At 43.4% G+C, this 23,312-nt stretch overlaps 1 protein-coding gene across 3 annotated transcripts in view; it reads right to left on the reverse strand.

Moving 5' to 3' along the window:
* dlgap1b (discs, large (Drosophila) homolog-associated protein 1b) overlaps positions 1 to 23,312 on the reverse strand; it is a 273,501-nt gene that overhangs the window by 4,311 nt on the left and 245,878 nt on the right. For all 3 annotated transcript variants that reach the window (XM_021563015.2, XM_036944281.1, XM_021563016.2), the window contains exons 7-12: positions 19,917 to 20,125; positions 19,575 to 19,724; positions 19,227 to 19,309; positions 4,525 to 4,949; positions 3,354 to 3,445; positions 1,054 to 1,206 (exon numbers count right to left, since the gene is read on the reverse strand). In XM_021563015.2, coding sequence (XP_021418690.2) covers positions 1,054 to 1,206; positions 3,354 to 3,445; positions 4,525 to 4,949; positions 19,227 to 19,309; positions 19,575 to 19,724; positions 19,917 to 20,125 — 1,112 coding nt within the window. The remainder of the gene's footprint in view (positions 1 to 1,053; positions 1,207 to 3,353; positions 3,446 to 4,524; positions 4,950 to 19,226; positions 19,310 to 19,574; positions 19,725 to 19,916; positions 20,126 to 23,312) is intronic.

Here is a 23,312-nt window from a genome sequence, read left to right on the forward strand (position 1 = left end):
ATGTCTTTGTGAGATGCAGAGTAGGTGAACGGATGACCTCCGCATGTGTGGTTCCCACCGTGAAGCATGGAGGAGGAGGTCTGATGGTGTGGGGGTGCTTCGCTGGTGACACTGTCTGTGATTTATTTCGAATTCAAGGCACACTTAACCAGTATGGCTACCACAGCATTCTGCAGCGATACGCCATCCCATCTGGTTTGCGCTTGGTGGGACTATCATTTGTTTTTCAAAAGAACAATTATCCAACACACCTCCAGGCTGTGCATGGGCTATTTGACCAAGAAGGAGAGTGATGGAGGACTGCATCCGATGACCTGGCTTCCACAATCAACCTGACCTCAACCCAATTGAGATGGTTTGGGATGAGTTGGACCGCAGAGTGAAGGAAAAGCAGCCAACAAGTGCTCAGCATATGTGGGAACTCCTTCAAGACGGTTGGAAAAGCATTCCAGGTGAAGCTGGTTGAGCGAATGTCAATAGTGTGCAAAGCTGTCATCAAGGCAAGGGGTGGCTACTTTGAAGAATCTAAAATATATTTTGATTCATTTAACACTTTTTTGGTTACTACATGATTCCAAATGTGTTATTTCATAGTTTTGATGTCTTCACTATTATTATAAAATGTAGAAAATAGTACAAATAAAGAGTATAGGGTCTGAATACTTGTAAATGTCATATTTCAGTAAATAAATTGCAAATAAATGAGCAAAAATTTCTAAAAAACATTTTTTTTCTTTGTCATTATGGGGTATTCTGTGTAGATAGATGAGGAAAAAATTATTTAATCAATTTTAGAATAAGGCTGTAATGTAACAAAATGTGAAAAAAGTCAAGGGTTCTGAATACTTTACGAATGCACTGTACTGGTGGACAGAAATGCAAAAAAGTTAGCATTTGGAGACAGTGGCCAGATAAACAAAACCAATGTATGGATTACTCTCACACGTTGCTTATAGATTGCTTACAGTATAACCAATATGCCATTTAGTAATTTGGGTGAACTATCCCTTTAAGGTGGATCTGGTCTATAGGGTCCACTACATTGAGTGATACCTTTATCTCTGGGGGGTCCAGGGGTTTCCAGTTGTTGGCTTTGATTTGGTGGAGCTCATCAAATTTCAGGCTGATGTTCTCGATGGACAGCTGCAGCATGTCCCAGAAGCCTGCTAGGTCCTGGGAACTGGGCCTCGGGTGGGAATTGGGGTTCTGATACACACAGAGAGTTTCAGTATAGAGTTTAGAGTTTGGACACTGAGGTTCTTGCCTTTACATGGCACGACATAATTCTATGGCAGCCATGTTGGCTCCTCATATTCGGGCCGTTCTTGAATTGTGGTGGCATTTGCGTCCCTCGCCTTTGTAACCATGAAAAAGACTCAAATTAATTACAGTCACACAACATGTTTCGCTATATATTGAACTGTTTATCAATGATAAACATAATGCAAGTAAGTAATTTATACTGAAAAACTTTGTTTATGCATTGTTTAAAGTACTTAGGGTAAGCAAATTGGCTTGTCCCAGGAGGGATGTGTAGAGTATAGTGATATGTTTTGGGGAGGTAAAATATAAATGGAGGGAACTAACATTGTGAGGAAAATGATTAATCACAAATGTGATTTTCCCATGTTGCGTTTATATTTCCACACTATGAGGTTGGAATGATACTATGAAATAGTGAAAATTATGATAAAGCCCTTTTAGTGCCTGTTTTAGTTGGATGGCGTTTTGGAGGTAAATAGACCAATAAAAAAGAAGAGGTTCAAAAATCTCTGCCAATTACAGCTACCCAGCTAGCACATTTGGTTCCTTGAAATGTGTTATTTTTTACAATGGTTGTGGGAACAAAGCCATACTGTTAGTTTCCTGACTGGGGAAACTGAAAATGTTTTGACATTTTTTTGTCTGTTCTGTGAACATACCTTTTTAGATTGCAGGGAGGTTCTGAGAACGTTTAACTTCCTTCCTTGAAAGTTTCCCTGGGAGGTTTTTATTAACGCTCTTAGAACTGAAATGATAGGTTATTTGGATGTTTTAGAATAACCTCCTTAAATGTGAATGTTTCAATAAGACTTTTAATAACACAGATAACCCAAAATAAGCTAACTTTTTTGAACTCCAAACACAGATAGGACACATGGAAATTCATTTCCTTAGTTAATGAATCATGTGAACACACACTTTTATATTTTATTGTGTCATGGCGTCAGTGAGATTTGAACTTATGATCTTTGGTTCTCTATACATTGAATTAGTCTACTGCAGCACCAGGATGGGAAAGCGAAAGGGAGATACCTAGTCAGTTGTTCAACTGAATGCATTCAACTGAAATGTGTCTTCCACATTTAACCCAGCCCCTCTGAATCAGAGAGGTGCGGGGGGCTGCCTTAATCGAGCTAGCATTCCATGTTTTTTTTACGCATGCAAAGCTATTTATTTTAGTCTATTCAAACAGACCGCATTTCAAAAGGAAACTCATTAAGATCAGGTGTGGCCAATTAGTGGGCACGGCCGACACACCTGAACACCACTGGCGTACCACACACCCCCGCAAAAAAAAATAACTGTAAATGATTGATGACCTTAGATTTGAGCATTTGTGGCATCCATTTCACAGAATCCTAATTTTTACATTTACTTACAAAATATCATTGGTGTTACTATTCCTACTTGTGGCACAATGTTATCATAATGATACAAATTATTTACAGTAATTAAGCTACCATATTAGTTGACTTAGAATGGGAAGATGCACCCAGATGCATACAAATAAAGAATTACTTTCCAAAATGCTATGCCCAAATGCCATTGCAATTCAAGAACGACCCATTTACCAAAAGCACTTCATGGAATTTTCAGATTTTTAAACAATGCTATGTAACTGAATGTAGAGAACAAAAACAAGATGTCCAAATACTGATGAATGAATAAATGGAATGCTCAAAGGCTCTGACATGGCATCCATTCTAAAAGTTGTCTGAACTCTCTGAACATATGGCTTTGCACAGGACTGTGTTGGACTTGGAACCATTCCAATTTTCCTATCAGTATGTCATCAGCATACTAGTCTGGGACTATTTCACCTTGTCCCTCCACACTTCAAAGTTATTATGCTTTGAGTGGTGAGTGGTGATAGACTAGACTACTATCCAGCTAGAATTTGCATGCATAGCAGTGTTTGGCCTGACACAGTGTCAATTATAAGCTTGTATAGATCATCACATTATGTGACAGTTGGCTCTGATGGGCCTGCTGACACAGTAGACTAACTCTGCAGTGTGTGTGTGTGTGTGTGTGTGTGTGTGTGTGTGTGTGTGTGTGTGTGTGTGTGTGTGTGTGTGTGTGTTACATACCTGATTATCCTTACACAGCTCCCGAAACTGCTGGAACTTCTGAGACATAAGCAGCTGGGCACTCCCTATTGCACTGCGGATCTTCCCCAGTACTGCAGAAACACACACACACAGACTTTGCCTTTGATGAGTGCAAAGGTATAAATATGTGGAGAGAGGGAACTGGGAACCTAAACTGTGAATTCTGATGAGAAGGGGAATGTTTATCCTGCACACCAAATAAACATACCTCCTAACATGACATTGAGTTGGGGATGTAGAAAACCAGCCTCCTGTCTCAATACGCAACCTCGAATTAGGGGGAAAATACACTGCAGAATCACTAGTCAAGGGCTGCCCAGCAGACAGTCGCGCTCACCTACTGTAACCATGTGTTCTCTCCATCGGAAATAATGCATTAGCAGTAAAGGAAGAAATAAGTTATGTCTCTAGGGACAAATCTAAGGAGTAGTATTCAAGCCGAATAAAGTCTACCACATTGTGCCCATGTGTCCCAAATGACACCCTAATCCCTATTTAGTGCATTACTTTTGACCAGAGCCCAGTGGGGCCTATATTGGAAATAGGATGCCATTTGGGATGCAGAGAGTGTCAGTGTGGCACTGATAGTGTGGAGCTATGGAGCTGGCAGCAGGCTTGAGGAGCTTATTAAGTGAGTTTGAGCATGAAAACCCCCATTGAGCATTGCTGTGAGAGGTCATTATACTGTTTATCTACAGGACAGATGTATGGCCGGACCCGTCCAGCAGCTAGCTCCCTATTGATGACTATGTCTGCAGAGGAGATAGCAGGCAACAAGCAGGCATTGTGGCTCGCTGCTATGAATGCCATGGCAGTGTCTCTCAAATGGCACAATAGTTCCTATGTAGTGCACTACTTTTGACCAGAGCCCTATCTGGAGATATAGGGTGCCATTTTGGGACTCAGACAATTTCCCTCGGTCTATTTGACACAGGGAAGGATGGGGAAAAACAGGGATACAAAGAGAGGGAAAACAACTTATATGGCCTTCAGGTCAACATCACCCAAAAATACGAAGAGAGAAAGAGAGAAGTGATTCTACTGACTCATTACCCCTAATGCACCGCTTTTGCTCCCGTTCGCACATATTCAGCTCCATATCCATGGGTTAATGTTGTTTATGTACATGCACGTGTGTTGTCCCACTCACTCTCCTCCGGCAGCTCGTTCTCCATCTCGTCCTGCTCCATCTGCCGGCACCAGCCCTCCATGCGCTCCATCTCGGCTTGAAGAAGCTTCAGGAACCACCTCCCGTCCCTGGAACACATCAACCCCCGTCCCCCCACCACCACCTCCATGGGGTCTTCCACCTGGTCCATCCAGGGGTCTGGCGGGGGGAGGATGGATGGGTCCAAACCCACCTCGCCGTACTCCTCCACGGTCAGGGCGTGGTAGTGGTTGCCCGACCCTTGGATGGAGACGGTAGAGGTGGCGGCGTCCCGGGAGTACTGGCGGGGCATGGTGGCCGAGTGGCGTATCACCATCTCTGGGGCGTCGACGGGACAGTAGTCAGGGTCATCTAGGTCGGCTTGGACCGCCGTGGTCACACTGTTGGACCTGGTCATCCTGCGGTAACTGGAAAGAGAACCACAGATTAGAGATCAGAGTTAGTGGATGTGGGGTTAATAGAAGACATGCGGGCTTAGTATATCAACACAGATCCCAGATCAGATCGGACAGGTGTGGGGTGTTTGGGAGGGGTGTCATGGGGGCGTTTGGTCACCTGGCTGATTCAGAAGCGATGGAGCGTGGCCTCATCAGTCACCGTGCCCTGCTGTAGGGCTAAGTCTTAGAGATAACATACACCCACCCTCAGGGCCCTGCTGTACAGCTTGGGGTGCAGCTTTGATTTAGCCTGAGAGGCTTTGTGCCTCTGTAAGACTCCTCTTGCCAAGTCTCGCAGAGCAAAGTGCCAACACACAGCCACAAAGTCACACACTTGCACACAGATAACATCTTTTCAAAATACACAGATGGGCACGCACACACATGCGCGCGCGCGTGCACACACACACACACACACACACACACACTTGCACACACACACTGCTAGAGAGAAGTGCCAACTAAATGTACAATTAGTGGACAGCCAGCAACCAGAGGACACCAGCAGACTACAACAGGATACAAGATAAACAGATAAATGACAGAAAATCATTCACATGCTCTCTCTCACACGCCATTTTTTACTACAGTTTACTATAAAATACTACAACACTTACTATAGAATTCTGTAGTAAACTGTTCTATACTATACTACACCCTGTTGTATCCCTCGATCATGTGTACTACTTAGTATAGAATGTTGTAGTATACTGTAGTAAATAACAACTTTTCAAAATATGCACATGGACGCACGCACGCACACGCGGCTTGCCAGAGGAGGGGAGTGTTAGAGAGAGAGGTACCAACTGAATGCACAATGAGTGGACAGACAGCAGCCAAGGACACCAGCAGACTACAACAGGATGCAAGATAAACACTAACACTAAACACTGTAGGGCAGTCAAATTCCACGTGTAGTAGGCCTGATTACTGGTCTGCACATGCTCTGGGTACACGGCTAGGGATGCCGTCTGGGCCGGCAGCCTTTCGAGGGTTAACTCGCTTAAATGTCTTACTCACGTCGGCCGTGGAGAAGGAGAGCCTATAGTCCTTTGTTGCGGGCCGCGTCGGTGGCACTGTGTTATCCTCAAAGCGGGCGAAGAAGGTGTTTAGTAAGTACGGAAGCACAAGACGTCGGCGTCCGCGACGTGGCTGGTTTTCCCTTTGTAGTCCGTGATTGTCTGTAGACCTTGTCACATTCGTCTTGTGTCTTAGCCGTTGAATTGCGACTCCACTTTGTCCCTGTACTGACGTTTTGCCTGTTTGATTGCCTTACGGAGGGAATAGCAACACTGCTGGTATTCGGACATGTTCCCAGTCACCTTGCCATGGTTAAATGCGGTGGGTCGTGCTTTAAGTTTTGCACGAATGCTGCCATCTATCCACAGTGTCTGGTTTGGGTAGGTTTTAATAGTCACAGCAGGTACCATATCTCCTTACACTTCCTGATAAACTCAGTCACCGTATTCGAGTATTCGTCAATGTTATTCTCAGAGGCTACCCGGAACATATCCCAGTCTGCATGATTAAAACAATCTTGAAGCATGGATTCCGTTTGCTCAGACCAGCTTGAATAGACCTTAGCACGGGTACTTCCTGTTTGAGTTTCTGCCTACAGTACTGTGCAAAAGTATTCACCCCCTTGGCGTTTTTCCTATTTTCTTTCATTACAAGCTGTTTTAAAATGATTTTTATTTAAATTTCAAGTAATGGACATACACGAAATAGTCCAAATTGGAGAAGTGAAATTAACAAAATTTATTTTTTGTGGGGCCTCCCGGGTGGCGCAGTGGTTAAGGGCACTGTACTGCAGCGCCAACTGTGCCACCAGAGACCCTATGTTCGCGCCCAGGCTCTGTCGTAACCGGCCGCGACTGGGAGGTCCGTGGGGAGATGCACAATTGGCCTAGCGTCGTCCGGGTTGGGAGGGGTTGGCCGGTAGGGATATCCTTGTCTCATCGCGCACCAGCGACTCCTGTGGCGGGCTAACCAAGGTTGCCAGGTGCACGGTGTTTCCTCCGACACATTGGTGCGGCTGGCTTCGGGTTGGATGCACGCTGTGTTAAGAAGCAGTGCGGCTTGGTTGGGTTGTGTATCGGAGGACGCATGACTTTCAACCTTCGTCTCTCCCGGGCCCGTACGGGAGTTGTAGCGATGAGACAAGATAGTAGCTACTAAACAATTGGATACCACGGAATTGGGGAGAAAAAGGGGTAAAATAAATAAAAAAACACAAAAAAACGTAAAAGTGGTGCATACATAATGGGGCAAAAAAGTATTTAGTCAGCCACCAATTGTGCAAGTTCTCCCACTTAAAAAGATGAGGGAAGCCTGTAATTTTCATCATAGGTACACTTCAACTATGACAGACAAAATGAGGAAAAAAAATCCAGATAATCACATTGATTTTTAATGAATTTATTTGCAAATTATGGTGGAAAATAAGTATTTGGTCACCTACAAACAAGAAAGATTTCTGGCTCTCACAGACCTGTAACAACTTCTTTAAGAGGCTCCTCTGTCCTCCACTCGTTACTTGTATTAATGGCACCTGTTTGAACTTGTTATCAGTATAAAAGACACCTGTCCACAACCTCAATCAGTCACACTCCAAACTCCACTATGGCCAAGACCAAAGAGCTGTCAAAGGACACCAGAAACAAAATTGTAGACCTGCACCAGGCTGGGAAGACTGAATCTGCAATAGGTAAGCAGCTTGGTTTGAAGAAATCAACTGTGGGAGCAATTATTAGGAAATGGAAGACATACAAGACCACTGATAATCTCCCTCGATCTGGGAGAGATCTCACCCCGTGGGGTCAAAATGATCACAAGAACGATAAGCAAAAAATCCAAGAACCACACGGGGGGACCTAGTGAATGACCTGCAGAGAGCTGGGACAAAAGTAACAAAGCCTACCATCAGTAACACACTACGCCGCCAGGGACTCAAATCCTGCAGTGCCAGACGTGTCCCCCTGCTTAAGCCAGTACATGTCCAGGCCCGTCTGAAGTTTGCTAGAGAGCATTTGGATGCTGAAGAAGAAGAAGATTGGGAGAATGTCATATGGTCAGATGAAACCAAAATATAACTTTTTGGTAAAAACTCAACTCGTCGTGTTTGGAGGACAAAGAATGCTGAGTGCATAAATGAACACCATACCTACTGTGAAGCATGGGGGTGGAAACATCATGCTTTGGGGCTGTTTTTCTGCAAAGGGACCAGGACGACTGATCCGTGTAAAGGAAAGAATGAAAGAATGGGGCCATGTATTGTGATATTTTGAGTGAAAACCTCCTTCCATCAGCAAGGGCATTAAAGATGAAACGTGGCTGGGTCTTTCAGCATGACAATGATCCCAAACACACCGCTCGGGCAACGAAGGAGTGGCTTCGTAAGAAGCATTTCAAGGTCCTGGAGTGGCCTAGCCAGTCTCCAGATCTCAACCCCATAGAAAATCTTTGGAGGGAGTTGAAAGTCCGTGTTGCCCAGCAACAGCCCCAAAACATCACTGCTCTAGAGGAAATATGCATGGAGGAATGGGCAAAAATACCAGCAACAGCGTGTGAAAACCTTGTGAAGACTTACAGAAAACGTTTGACCTCTGTCATTGCCAACAAAGGGTATATAACAAAGTATTGAGATAAACTTTTGTTATTGACCAAATACTTATTTTCCACCATCATTTGCAAATAAATTCATTAAAAATCCTACAATGTGATTTTCAGGATTTTTTTTCTAATTTTGACCGTCATAGTTGAAGTGTACCTATGGTGGAAATTACAGGCCTTTCATCTTTTTAAGTGGGAGAACTTGCACAATTGGTGGCTGACTAAATACTTTTTTGCCCCACTGTATGTATTCACCCCCTTTGCTATGAAGCCCCTGGTGCAACCAATTACCTTCAGAAGTCACATAATTAAGTCCACCTGTTTGCAATCTAAGTGTCACATGATCTCAGTATAAATACACCTGTTCTGAAAGGCTGCAGAGTCTGCAACACCACTAAGCAAGGGGCACCACCAAGCAAGACCAATGAGACCAAGGAGCTCTCCAGACAGGTCAGGGACAAAGTTGTGGAGAATTACAGATGAGGGTTGGCTTATAAAAAAATATCAGAAACTTCCCACAGAGCACAATTATATCCATTATTAAAAAAGGAAAGAATTTGACACCACAGCAAACCTGCCAAGAGAAGGCTGCCCAACCAAAACTCACAGACCAGGCAAGGAGGGCTTTAATCAGAGAGACACCAAAGATAACCCTGAAGGAGCCGCAAAGCTTCACAGCAGAGATTGGAGTATCTGTCCATAGGACCACTTTAAGCCGTACACTCCACAGAGATGGGCTTTACGAAAGAGTGGCCAGAAAAAAGCCATTGTTTAAAGAAAGAAATAAGCAAACCAAATAAGTTTGGTGTTCGCCAAAAGGCATGTGGGAGACTCTCCAAACATATTGAAGAAGGTACTCTGGTCAGATGAGATTAAAATTTTGCTTTTTGACCATCAAGGAAAACGCTATGTCTGGTGAAACCCCACAGTGAAGCATGGTGGCAGCATCAGGCTGTTTGGATGTTTTTCATCGGCAGGGACTGGGAAACTGGTCAGAATTCAAGGAATGATGGATGGCGCTAAATACAGTGAAATTCTTGAGGGAAACCTGTTGCAGTCTTCCACAGATTTGAGACTGGGACTGAGTTTCACCTTCCAGCAGGATAATGACCCTAAGCATACTGCTAAAACAACACTTGAGTGGTTTTTGGGGAAACATTTAAATGTCTTGGAATGGCCTAGTCAAAGCCCAGACCTCAATCGAATTCAGAATCTGTGGTATTACTTAAAGATTGCTGTACACCAGGGGAACCCATCCAACTTGAAGGAGCTGGAGCAGTTTTGCCTTGAAGAATGGGCAAAAATCCCTGTGGCTAGATGTGCCAAGCTTATAGAGACATACCCCAAGACACTTGCAGCTGTAATTGCTGCAAAAGGTGGCTCTACAAAGTATTGTCTTTGGGGGGGTGTATAGTTATGCACACTCAAATGTTCTGTTTGTTTGTCTTATTTCTTGTTTGTTTCACAATAAAAAATGTTTTGCATCTTCAAAGTGGTAGACATGTTGTTTAAATCAAATGATACACACCCTCCAAACATCTATTTTAATTCCAGGTTGTAATGCAACATCATAGGAAAAATGCCAAGTGGCTGAATACTTTCGGAAGCCACTGTATAGGAAGGGCGGAAAAAAATGGAGTTGTGATCAGATTTGCCGAAGGGAGGGCGGGGAAGGTCCTTGTAGGCATTTCAAAAAGTTGAGTAGCAGTGGTCCAATGTTTTACCAGCACGATTACTACAGTCGATGTGCTGGGAGAACTTTGTAGTGTTTCCCTCAAATTTGCTGTTAAAATCCCCAGCTACAATAGATGCAGCTTCAGAATATGTGGTTTCCAATTAGTATAAAATCCATTATAGTTCTTTGAGGGCCGTCGTGATATCAGCTTGAGGGGGAATATACACGGCTGTGACTATAACCGAAGAGAATTCTCTTGGGAGGTAATACGGTCGGCATTTGATTGTGAGGAATTCTAAGTCGGGTGAACGAAAGGAGTTTCTGTATGTTATCACAATCACACCATGAGTAGTTAATCATGAAACATACACCATCACCCTTCTCCTTTCTGGAGAGATCTTTATTCCTGTCAACGCAATGAACTAAGAACCTAACTGGCTGCACGGACTCAGACAGTATATCCTAACAGAGCCATGTTTCCGTGAAACGTGAGTATGTTACAATCCCTGATGTCTCTCTGGAAGGAGAGCCTTGCCCTGAGCTAGTTTCCTTTTTATCCAGAGACTGAACAATAGCGAGCAATATACTCTGAAGCGGTGGATGGTGTGCACGCCTCCTGAGTGGAACTAGAAGTCCACTCCGAATACCTCTTCTCCGCTGGCGGTGTTTTGGAGCAGGCTCTGGAATAAGTATCCAATTTTGGAAAGTTGTATTCCTGGTCATAATGCTGGTGGGTTACCGCCACTGTGATATCCCAAAGTTATTTCCGGCTGTATGTAATAACACAAAAAAAATCTGGGCTAGTAATGTAAGAAATAACACACCAAAAAACAAAAATTCTGCAAAGTTTTTTAGGAGCCAGAAGCAAAGCTGCCATATCTGTCGGCACCATCTTCATCTTCAAGTGCTTGTCAAATTGTGAATGAGAGACTCATGAAATATGTACAGTCTGCGCAAAAAAAACCTAAACAAAGCAACTTTTTTCAAATCATCATTAGTTGCATCATGCAGCCTTACAAAGTATTAAAATTCAAAACATGTAGCCCAACGTTTGTAGAACAGCTAAAGTTACATTAATAACTCTAAATTAAGCATATAGGACTACCTATGTAACGCCCTGGCCATAGAGAGGCTTTTATTCTCTATTTTGGTTAGGGTGGGCATTCTAGTTTCTTTCTTTCTATGTTTTCTATTTCTTTGTGTTTGGCTGGGTGTGGTTCTCAATCAGAGGCAGCTGTCTATCGTTGTCTCTGATTGAGAATCATACTTAGGTAGCCTTTTTCCCAACCAAGTTTGTGGGTAGTTGTTTTCTGTATAGTTTTAGTTACCTTACAGAACTGCTCGTTTCTCATTTTTGTTCTAGTGTTCAGATTTGAATAAATGTCATGAACACGTACCATGCTGCGCTTTGGTCCACTCCTTCTTCATCAGACGAGCGTTACAACCTATTTCTTTGTTAACCGCATGTGCACACCTCAAATCGCTTGGAGAAATATCCTTTCTATTTTATTCAGCTTTGTTCAATTGTATTCTTCATACTATAAAATAATGCCACGGAATTATAAGCAAATCTTGTCTGCTAAATGAACAGCCCACAGCCATATGGCATAGCCTGATCAGGACCTAACATAAGGACAACTCAGAGTATGCTATCCTGTTAATCTGAAATAGACAACATTTTCTTCATATCATGTCTCTTTAAACCTGTCTAAAATAAATAATGGATTTATTGTGAATGTGTAGGTTATATTTCATGGATTTATTAGATTTGTTCTTAATGTAGATGTTCCAAAGGTCTGCATCAGTGGCTTGTAGGCTGTGTGTGGAGCCAGGAGATGCTTAATATGTTAATGTTAATTTCTGTCAATTACAGTGGGACCGGCAATTATTTACTTGACAATCACTGGTTGACAACATTTTGTGACAGCCACAGCCCTGCTGACATGAATGACAGAAAATCATTCTCTCGCTCTCTCTTTCTGACATGACCTGCTCACAGGGTGACACACACACACAGACCCTGAAGTCGCTCCATCCATCAGCCTCACCCCATCTCTGGCCAGTTCCTCCTCCTCCACTTCACCCATTTATCTATACCTCCTCTGCTCCATTAATCTCACTTCTTTCATGAACAGAGAGCAAGAGGGGGAGAGGAGCAGGAGAGAACAAACACACTCACAGTGGAGGGCTACCAGCGCATGTGTGTGTGTGTGTGCTCGCAGCTGTTAAAGAGTAACTGTGCTCTGATCAGGTGTGTAGTCATAATGATCTCAGGCTGCTTTATAGCAGCTCCCTCCTAGCAACTTCCTGTCTGTGTCAGGGCAGAGAGGGGCAAGGCCAAACACAAGCGCGCGCGTGAGAGAGAGAGAGAGAGGGGGGGGGGGGGGGGGGTGGAGTAGGGAATGAGATGAGGGAGTGACAGGGACAGAGAAAAAAGAGAGAAGGGAAGAGTGAGAGAAGGAAGCGAGAGAGAGCGCGGGAGGGGTGGAGTAAGGAAAGAGGGAGGAAGGGAGAGTGAGAGAGAGGGTGGCAGTAGGGAAAGAAGACAAAAGCAACACAGGTTATTTTTACAGTGCAGTAAGGTGGAGTCCTTCACAGGGCCTTGTAAATTACTTCAGGGGTTAAGGGCGGCCTGCTCTGCTCTGTTGTATTCTACTCTGCTCTGTTCCGCTCCGCTCTGTTGTGCTCGGTTCTGCTCTGCGCTACTCTGTTCTGCTCTACTCTGCTCTGCTCGCCAATTGGGGTAAAAGACTGGATGACTGTCAGTCTGGATTGTGGCTACAGTGGAACTTGTATATTGTATTGTATTCTTCTCTTAGCCCCTAGTTTGTTCCGGGCTAATTCTGGATAAGCCCAATCCCAGTTTTGTGTCAAAACGTAAAATGCTTAGCACTAAGAACTGAAACGTATCAGTAGGAGGGATCGCTAGGAGTCCCAGGCATATTAATGGATCCTGCATGTCATATGTGTATCCCAAATGGCACCTTTTATAGTGCACTACTTTTGACCAGAGCCTTTTGAACAGAGATCTATGGGTCCTGGTCAAAATTGTGCACTATGTAGGGAATAGGGTTCCATTAGAGTCGCAATCCATTTTTCTGTCCCTTTGTCCTCTTTGACAGGACCATAAAGCAGTAGAAGGTCTGACTGGCTCTGACTTTTCAAGGCGGTCAAAGTGGGTTGAGGACAATATGATTTGAAAACTAGGACCACTATTGACTGCAAAGCCAGCTGTGGAAAAAAAAAATCCAACCTTCACCTACCCCATTTGCTGCCATGAGTTGACCATATGGAATGTGTGGGGTCATGACATAAGTCGGAACATCTCTGTAGAGTAGTTGCTGTTTGAATGAGGATTTGAAGTTAGATTAAAATGGGTAGTGCTGTATTCGGCTGTGTTAAGTACTTCAGTCATTAATATTTTAAAAGTATTACTTATTAACCTGTTTTAGTGTAGAGGGCAGTATTTTGATGTTTGGATGAAAAATGTACCAAAATGAAACTGCCTATTTCTCAGGCCCAGAATCTAGAATATGCATATAGTTGTCAGATTAGGATGGAAAACACTCTAAAGGTTCCAAAACTGTCAAAATATTGTCTGTGAGTATAACAGAACTGATATTGCAGGCGAAAACCTGAGGAAAATCCAACAAGGAAGTGCCTAAGAGAAACGAATCTCCCTGTTCCATTGCATGCCTCCCTCCATTTAAAGGGACAACCAGATTCCTTTCCCTATGGCTTCCACGTGGTGTGAACAGTCTTTAGACGTCATTTCAGGCTTTTATTCTGAAAAATGAGGAAGAAGGATCACATCACGTCAATGGATGGCTGGGTGCCAGCAGAGTTTTGCATGCGCAACAGCTTGGAGCATACATTTTCTCTCTCTCTCCTATTGAAAAACTACGGTCCGGTTGAAATATTATCGATTATTTATTGTAAAAACAACCTGAGGATTGATTATAAAAACGTTTGACATGTTTCTACGAACTTTACGGACACTATTTGGAATTTTTGTCTGCCCCGTCGTGACCGCTCGAGCCTGTGGATTTCTGAACAAAACGTGCCAACCAAATGTAGGTTTTTGGATATAAAAACAATCTTTATCGAACAAAAGGAACATTTATTGTGTAACTGGGAGTCTCGTGAGTGCAAACATCCGAAGATCATCAAAGGTGAGTGATTCATTTTATTGCTTTTCTGACTTTTGTGACCAATCTACTTTGCTGCTAGCTGTTTGTAATGTTTTATCTGCTGAGAGAGATGTCCTAACATAAACTCTTGGATAGCTTTTGCTCTAAAGCTTTTTTGAAATCTGACACGCCAGGTGGATTAACAACAAGCTAAGCTGTGTTTTGCTATATTGAATTTGGCGCTCTGCAATTCAGCGGATGTTGACGAAAATGATCCCGCTAACTGGATGGGTGCGCCAAGAAGTTAAGGAGTTTTTAGAGGTATCTGTACTTTACTATTTATATTTTTGACAACTTGTATTTTTACTCCACTACATTCTTAAAGAGAATAATGTGTGTGCATTCACAATTGACTTTTTACACATTTGATTATGTTACACTCTTATTCAGTGATGGAAAACGTACCCAATTGTCATACTTGAGAAAAACTAAAGATACTTTCAAAGAAAATGACTCAAGTAAAAGTCACCCAGTGAAATACTACTTGAGTAAAAATCTAGAAGAATTTGTTTTTAAATGTACTTAAGTATAAAAAGTATAAATAATAATAATAATAATAATAATAATAATTTCTAATTCCAAACCAGACGGTACCATTTTCTTTTCATTTTTTTATTATTTTTGAATTTTACCCCTTTTTCTCCCCAATTTCGTGGTATCCAATTGTTGTAGTAGCTACTATCTTGTCACATCGCTACAACTCCCGTACGGGCTCGGGAGAGACGAAGGTTGAAAGTCATGCGTCCTCCGATACACAACCCAACCAAGCCGCACTGCTTCTTAACACAGCACACATCCAACCCGGAAGCCAGCCGCACCAATGCGCCGGAGGAAACACCGTGCACCTGGCCACCTTGGTTAGCGCACACTGCGCCCAGTCTGCCACATGAGTCGCTGGTGCGCGATGAGACAAGGACACCCCTACCGACCAAGCCCTCCCTAACCCGGGCGACGCTAGGCCAATTGTGCGTCGCCCCACGGACCTCCCGGTCGCGGCCGGTTATGACACGAACCCAGGGACTCTGATGGCACAGCTGACGCTGCAGTACAGCGCCCTTAACCACTGCGCCACCCGGGAGGCCCCTTCTTTTCATTTTTCAATTCACGGATAGTCAGGGGCACACTCCAAAAGCATTTAAAATCAAAGCATGTGTGTTTCGTGAGTCCGCCAGATCAGAGGCAGTAGGGATGACAAGGGATGTTCTCTTGATAAGTGTGTGCATTCACAATTTTCTTGTCCTGCTAAGCATTCAAAATGTAACAAGTACTTTTGGGTGTCAGGGAAATGTATGGAGTAAAATGTACATTATTTTATTTAGGAATGTAGTGAAGTAAAAGTAAAATTAGTCAAAAATATACATGGTAAAGTAAAGAATAGACACCCCAAAAAACAACTTAAGTGGTACTTTAAAGTATTTTTTCTTAAGTACTTTAAACCACTGGCCTTATTCTAAAATTGATGAAATGAAAAGAAAATCCTCATCAATCTATACACAATACCCCATAATGACAAAGCAAAAACAGGTTTTTAGAATTTTTGCAAATGTATAAAAAATGTATCACATTTACTTAAGTATTCAGACCCTTTAATCAGTACTTTGTTGAAGCACCTTTGGCAGCATTTACAGCCTCGAGTCTTCTTGGGTATGACACTACAAGCTTGGCACACCTGTATTTGGGGAGTTTCTCACATTCATCTCTGCAGAGCATTGCCGCACAGCTATTTTCAGGTCTCTCCAGAGATCGGGTTCAAGTCCAGGCTCAGGCTGGGCCACAAAGACATTCAAAGACCTGTCCCAAAGCCACTCCTGCGTTGTCTTGGCTGTGTGTTTAGGGTTGTTGTCCTGTTAGATGGTGAACCTTCGCGCCAGTCTATGTTCTGAGCGCTCTGGAGCAGGTTTTCATCAAGGATCTCTCTGTATGTTGCTCCGTTAATATTTCCTTTGATCCTGACTAGTCTCCCAGTCCCTGCCACTGAAAAATATCCCCACAGCATGATGCTGCCACCACCATGCTTCACTGTAGGGATTGTGCCAGGTTTTCTCCAGACGTGACGTTTGGCATTCAGGAAAAAGAGTTCAACCTTGGTTTCATCAGACCAGAGAATGTTGTTTCTCATGGACTAAGAGTCTTTTAGGTGCCTTTTGGCAAACTCCAAGTGGGCTGTTGGCACTCTGTCGGAGTGACCATCGGGTTCTTGGTCACCTCCCTGACCAAGGCCCTTCTCCCTCTATTGCTCAGTTTGGCCGGGCGGCCAGTTCTAGGAAAAGTTTTGGTGGTTCCAAAATTCTTTCATTTAAGAATGATGGAGACCACTGTGTTCTTTGGGACCTTCAATGCTGCAGAATTTATTGTATCCTTCCCCAGATCTGTGCCTCGACACAATACTGTCTCTGAGCTCTATGGACAATTCCTTCGACCTCAATGCTCGGTTGTTGATCTGACATGCACTGTCAACAGTGGGACCTTATATAGACAGGTGTGTGCCTTTCCAAATCATGTACAATCAATTTAATTCACCACAGGTCAACTCCAATCAAGTTGTAGAAACAATGGAAACAGGATGCACCTGAGCTCAATTTCAAGTCTCTTAGCAAAGGGCCTGAATACTTATGTAAATAAGGTATTTCTGTTTTTTATTCATAATAAATTTGCTAACATTTCTAAAAAAAAACTGTTTTTGCTTTGTCTTTATGGGGTACTGCGTGTAGATTGATGAGGAAAACAACATATTGAATCCATTTTATAATAAGGTTATGTGGACAAAGGGAAGGGGTCTGAATACTTTCTGAATGCACTGTACTTTCTACTCCATACATTTTCCCTGACACCAAAAAGTACTCGATACATTTTGAATACTTAGCAGGCCAGGAAAATTGTCCAATTCACACAATTATCAAGAGAACATCCCTGGTCATCCCTACTGTCTCTGACCTGGCAAACTTACTAAAAACACATGTTTCATTTGTAAATGATGTCTGAATGTTGGAGTGGGGGGGGGGGGGGGGGGGGGGGGGCGTCTACCCCTCCATAAAAATAAGAACATTGTGTCCTCTAGTTTGCTAGAAAGGAATCTGAAAATATTTATACTTTTATCTTTGATAATTAAGTATAATTTAACAATTACATATACTGCTAATACTTACACCTACTTAAAAACAAATGTAGACTTTTACTCAAGTAGTATTTTACTGGGTGACATTTACTTGAGTTATTTTGTCTGAGTTGTCTGAGCAGACAGCTGACAGATGTCTTGGAAAGGCAGCCAGGTTGTTTGTAGTGTTCCTCTCTTTTACTGCTCTCCTCCACTCCCTCTCAGTTTGGCAGGCTTAAGCCCAGTTCAAACACTGAGGTGAGGTTATGACCCCCCCCACACACACACACACACACTCACACCTTTTCTGTGAGTGGGGTAGGGCCACAGAAGAGATGCACTCTCACCGTCTGGGAATCTAGTGTATAGGGGCACTCTGCCCAGACCATGACCTCCCAGAACAGACAGGCTGCGACACACACAGACACAGACACACGCACACAAATTCAAACATGCACTAAGGGAAGGCACATGTGTGACATTAAACCCTAGAGCCACTTGACTAGTGGAAGTGTCTACAGGAGTTAATGTTTTCCTTGGCTGCTTGGAGATGTGCCTCCTTTTCAATGCTTGGCTAGTCAGCTGAGGAAAGCTCTTTGAGGAAAAACTCCAGATTACTTTGTCCCAATTGGCACCCTATTCTTTATGTTGTGCACTACTTTTGACACGGGCAAATATGCCCAGCCATAGGTCTCTGGTCAAATGCAGTGTACTATAGGTAATAGGTTGCCGTTTGGTACACAGTCCAGATTTCTGCATCTGACTCTGAAACTGCAGTCCTGTGCATGACCTTGGTAGGTTGAGACTGGGCTCTTTGATTCCTAAACATGTTCTGTGTACAGTATGAAATCAGATTACTGCATCTAGTGCAGTCTCTAAATTGGTCATCTCCCCTCAGCTCTGACTAACAGAGGGGTTACTGTGCTAAGTGGATGGGAGTTACGCAGGCAGACACACTGACACATAACTGCCTGCTGTGTGACATATTTTAACACAACTCCAGGAACCAGGAACGTTCCCCGACTTCCTGCCTATGCAAATGTTCCTTGTATAAGTCAGTCAGGGGTCAGGGCAGTTGTCCAATGAGGTGGTCAATTGGCACGCTATAGGGGCTTTAGTATAAGGGTTTAGGGGGAGATAGGGGACCTATAGGAACTGTTACGTGTAGGGCAGGAAAAGGGGGAGTTGGGGTTGTACATGACCAGAACCCCCCCCCCCCCCCCCCCCCCCCCTCGCAAAGTGGCCTGGCCACATCACAAATGCTGCTGCAACAGATGGCTGTCAACTAACTGCCCCCACTCCCTTCCTATCCCCTCCCTCCAACACATCCTCCACTTCCCCAGCTGTCACTGCATGCATGGGCCCCCTAGTCAAGGGGCTCTGATGCCCAAACTCCTCCGAGCTGGGGGCAGCTGTTGTGGAGTGAGGTGTGGCGTGGGATGGTGGACCCGACAGCCTATAGTCACTAGGCCCAACCCGAAGGTACACATTTATACACATACAGCTCTCAGGCCTGAGGGGGAGTGTCAGAGAGAGGTGCCAACTGAATGCACAATGAGTGGACAGTCAGCTAGCAGAGACACCAGCAGACTGCAACAGGATACAAGATAAACACTACCATGAATGGCAGAAAATCATTCACACGCTCCGCTCTCTCTTTCTCTCTCGCTTCTCACCATCTCTCCTCTTCCACCTGGATGCCTACTGACTGGAATTTGGAGTGCTCCTCTGTCCCCCCAACCTCCTCTGGTCCATCCACCTGCAAACCGTATACAGATTTTTTGTTGTTGTTGTTGTATTTTTATATAAACTTTTTTTTTTTTTTTACTTAATTTTTTTATAATCTCTCCTGGACAGACTATGTAAACATAAAATGGTAGAATCAGACCAAATTACGCAATATTTTAGTTTGGGTTTTAACCGAGATAAGTCAATTAAGAACAGACCACAGGTCAGTGTGTGGTCAGCATGTAGTCATTGTTTGGTCAATACGCTCATAGGCATATCTGTGTCTGTTCTCTGACCTGTATCCCTATGGAGAGGCACTTCCGGAGGGTGTCTCTCTTGCTGTTGGTGGAGGCAATGTTGGTGGCGGTGATGGTGCTGTTGGTGACATGCTGGCTGGCTGGGCCGTGGACCTGGGCATTAGCTGCCTCGATGGCTGCCGTCAGGGCCTTTATTATAATAATAATAATAAAATAAACAATAAAATATGTTTTAAAAAAAATGTATTTATTTTTTTATTGATTTGACAAAAACACAAATTGACACTGATAAAATCACAAATGTCAAAAACAGATGATTGACATACCGTTAAGTTTTATAATATTTTCAGAATACACAATATACTTTATTATATGATATACCTTCATACTGTCGATGCTCTCTCTGGAGTTGGACAGGCCGGGCTGGGAGGTGCTGATGTGGGTCCGGGGGCCTGACCCCCCGTCCATGTAGGCGTCCTGGGCCGACTCGGTGCTGCTCTGGGCCGTGATGGAGATAAAGGGCTTGGGCGGGGTTGTGCGCGGCGGTACCGGCGGAGGCATCTTCTTGTACGTGGTGATACATGATGACACTGCAGAGGGGGACAGGAGGTGGAAAACCTGGTTAGAGAACGCTACACAATATACAGAGAGAACTACAAAATGATGGAGAAAATATATTGATGACACTGCATCGCGGAAATGGGAAAAAGTGGTTAAAAATCTACAAAGGAAACTACAAAATTATGAAAACAAAAAAATATCAGTGCAGAGGGAATGTGGGGTAAAATTTGTTTTAAAAAACGACACAAAAAGTCAGAGAACAAACATATATATATAAAAATGTTTTTTTTACTTTTTTTTTTTTCAAGTACATTTTTGCAAGTACGTACAGTACAGTAGTAACCTCATCCCCAGGCTATTGCACACAGCACAATTAAGCCTGTGATATAAACTATTGAAAGTTGGCCTTTATTTTTTATTACCTTTATTTAACTAGGCAAGTCAGTTAAGAACAAATTCTTATTTATTATGATGGCCTACCCCGGCCAAACCCGGATGACACTGGGCCAATTGTGTGCCGCCCTATGGGACTCCCAATCATAGCCGGTTGTGATGCAGCCTGGATTTGAACCAGGTACTGCAGTGATGCCTCTTGCACTGAGATGCGAGGCGTTGAAGAGGGTTAGGGGGAAGGTGTTGTGGGAGATGATTGGTTGGTAGATTAAGCCGATTAAGCCAATGCATATGCGCACGGAATTTCTCCTGGTCTTTTTGTATTAGCTAAGGAAGGCCATGTTTGGGCGGAAGTTTTTGTGCGGAAGTGCCTGGGAACGAGATTAAGTACAGTAGTGACTGAGTAGTTCACAGGACGATTAGCTAGGCTTGCTGTCAAATGAACAAGTAGTATAGAATCGAGATTAGGAGCATCTTCAACAAAGCTTAGTTAAACTACTAAAAAGGTTTGTCTGTTGGTCACTTCACTTGAACTACGGATCTAGTCTATTGTGGCTGAAAGCTGCCATCCTGATCTCCTCTATTGCCTGACCTCCTTTACGTAATCATAACAGGCCAACTGCGTGTGTATGTGTGTGTGTGTGTGTGTGTGTGTGTGTGTGTGTGTATAAACAAAGACGTGTACTGAGTAATGAGTTAGGGTGTCACTGCAAACAAGTCCTGACGCAAAGATCAATTCTCAAACAAACAAGATCCACAAAATCACTCACACTCATACATACATCAGTTCTCTCTCTCTATCACTCTCTCTCTGTCAGTGAGTGCCATCTCCGATTACAGCGACAGATTGGCAGTTGTGCAGGCCCTGGTCTCACAGTGTGCAGGGAGTCCACACAGAGCACATCAAATGGCACCCTATTCCCTATACAGTGCAATACTTTCAACCAGGCCCTGGTCAAAATTGTGCACTTGGTCAAAAGTAGTGCACTAGGGGATAGGGTTCACACACAATATTTCCAAGGCACTAAACACAGAACATAACACCACAGAACATAGCAGCGTTATGTCTTTGATTTCTCCTCCACATGTCCCCATCAGAACTAGGTTATTGGCTGACTCCTGTCCCAGAAACTAGGACAGTGAGATCATTTCCTGGATCCCTTTAATCCCTGAAAAAGACAAACATCCTAAAGCGTACGGTGGGAGCGGCATACAGTGCCCATTGTCTGCCAAACCCTGAGTGCGGCGCACGGAGTGTGTGTGTTTGTGTGTGCGTGAGTGAGTGCCGTGTCGAAAACCATTAGATAAAATGTTTATGTGGGCCCTCCCACCTGCTCTTGACAGCTACATTACCGCAGCAAAGGTGAGAGGGTTGCCTGGCTGGCGGGCTGGCTACCTTAAAGCCTCCCGTCAAGACCCGATTGAATTAATCCTCAAAGGCAGCCATGAGTCTGTACAGTCAAGTTTTGACAAGTTTTCAGATAAGGATGCTTACATTATAAGATTGTATTTTGGTTAGATTATTGTAGCTAACAGGAAGAGTTGCCAAAGACTACGTTACCAGGTGTTAGCTAACGCTGTACTACTTGTTCAAGAAAATAAGTAGCACAATTTGTATATTAAGAGAAATATATAGTATTTTTGTGCCATCCAGTTAAATTTGTAACAGTGCAGCACAGCCTTAAGCCACCCCGTGAGAAAGCATCCTACACTCAAAAAAAATGCTGGCTTAAAAACAACCCAATTTAGGTTAATATTGGACAGAACACACTTTATTTTGACCCAGACACTTTGAGTCACTTATGCTATTTTTTCAACTAATTGGTTTATAACCAATCACATCAGATCCTTTTCAGAGCGGATCTAATTGGTCAGAAGACCAAATAGTGAAAATAATATTAGAATTTGGCTTCCTATGTGAAAGCAGCCTTAGCTGGGTTGTTGGTTTATTGATGCTGGGTAATCGAGCTACCATGTCAGATCAGAAGACTGGAGGCGTGGCTTAGTAGGGGCGTGGCTTTCAAATTGTTATTTTTGGCCACCCATGAAAGTAAATGTCATTCTGGTTCATAATGTGTTCTATTGCCATCACATGTTTGTAGCTTTTACAAGATTATGAGTTCCTCAGGTGCCTTTGTATATCCCATTGTTGGGAGAGTTACCACTTAAAATAATATTACAATAAATGTTAATATTATAATTAATATACATATACATACACACATATTAATATATGTGCAAAAAATATTGAAGGGACATTTTAATAAAATTTTAAACAATAAAGTGGTGACCATCCCAACATTGAAATATGCAAAGGCATTAAACCTTCAAAAGTATCAGTGATTAACCTTAACATGTGATCAGAACAGAACTGGAATTACATTTACTCTCATGGGTGGCCAAAAATAACTATTTGAATGCCACACTCCTACTAATCCATGCCTCCAGTCTTCAAAGAAAACAACCCAACTAAGTAGGTCAAAATAACCCAATGTGTGTTCTGTCCACTATTTACTCAGTGCTGGGTTGTTTCTAACCCAGTTCTGATGTTTTGCAGATGTCTCTATGGGTCTATGATTGAAACACTGCTAATCTCTACAAAGGTCACTGAGTACAGACCAGTAAGTATAAGCACCCACCCACACTGTTTGTGTTCCAAATGGCACCCTAATCCCTTTATAGTGCACTACTTTTGACCGGGGCCCATAGGACCAGCTCATTGGGCTCTGGTCAAAAGTAGTGTGCTGTAAAGGGAATAGGCTGCCATTTGGGACACACAGACTGACCTGACACAGATAGAGAGAGAGGCGATGGTCTTGGCCT

Source organism: Oncorhynchus mykiss, chromosome 15 (genome assembly GCF_013265735.2).
Source record: "Oncorhynchus mykiss isolate Arlee chromosome 15, USDA_OmykA_1.1, whole genome shotgun sequence".
Classification (NCBI taxonomy): domain Eukaryota; kingdom Metazoa; phylum Chordata; class Actinopteri; order Salmoniformes; family Salmonidae; genus Oncorhynchus; species Oncorhynchus mykiss.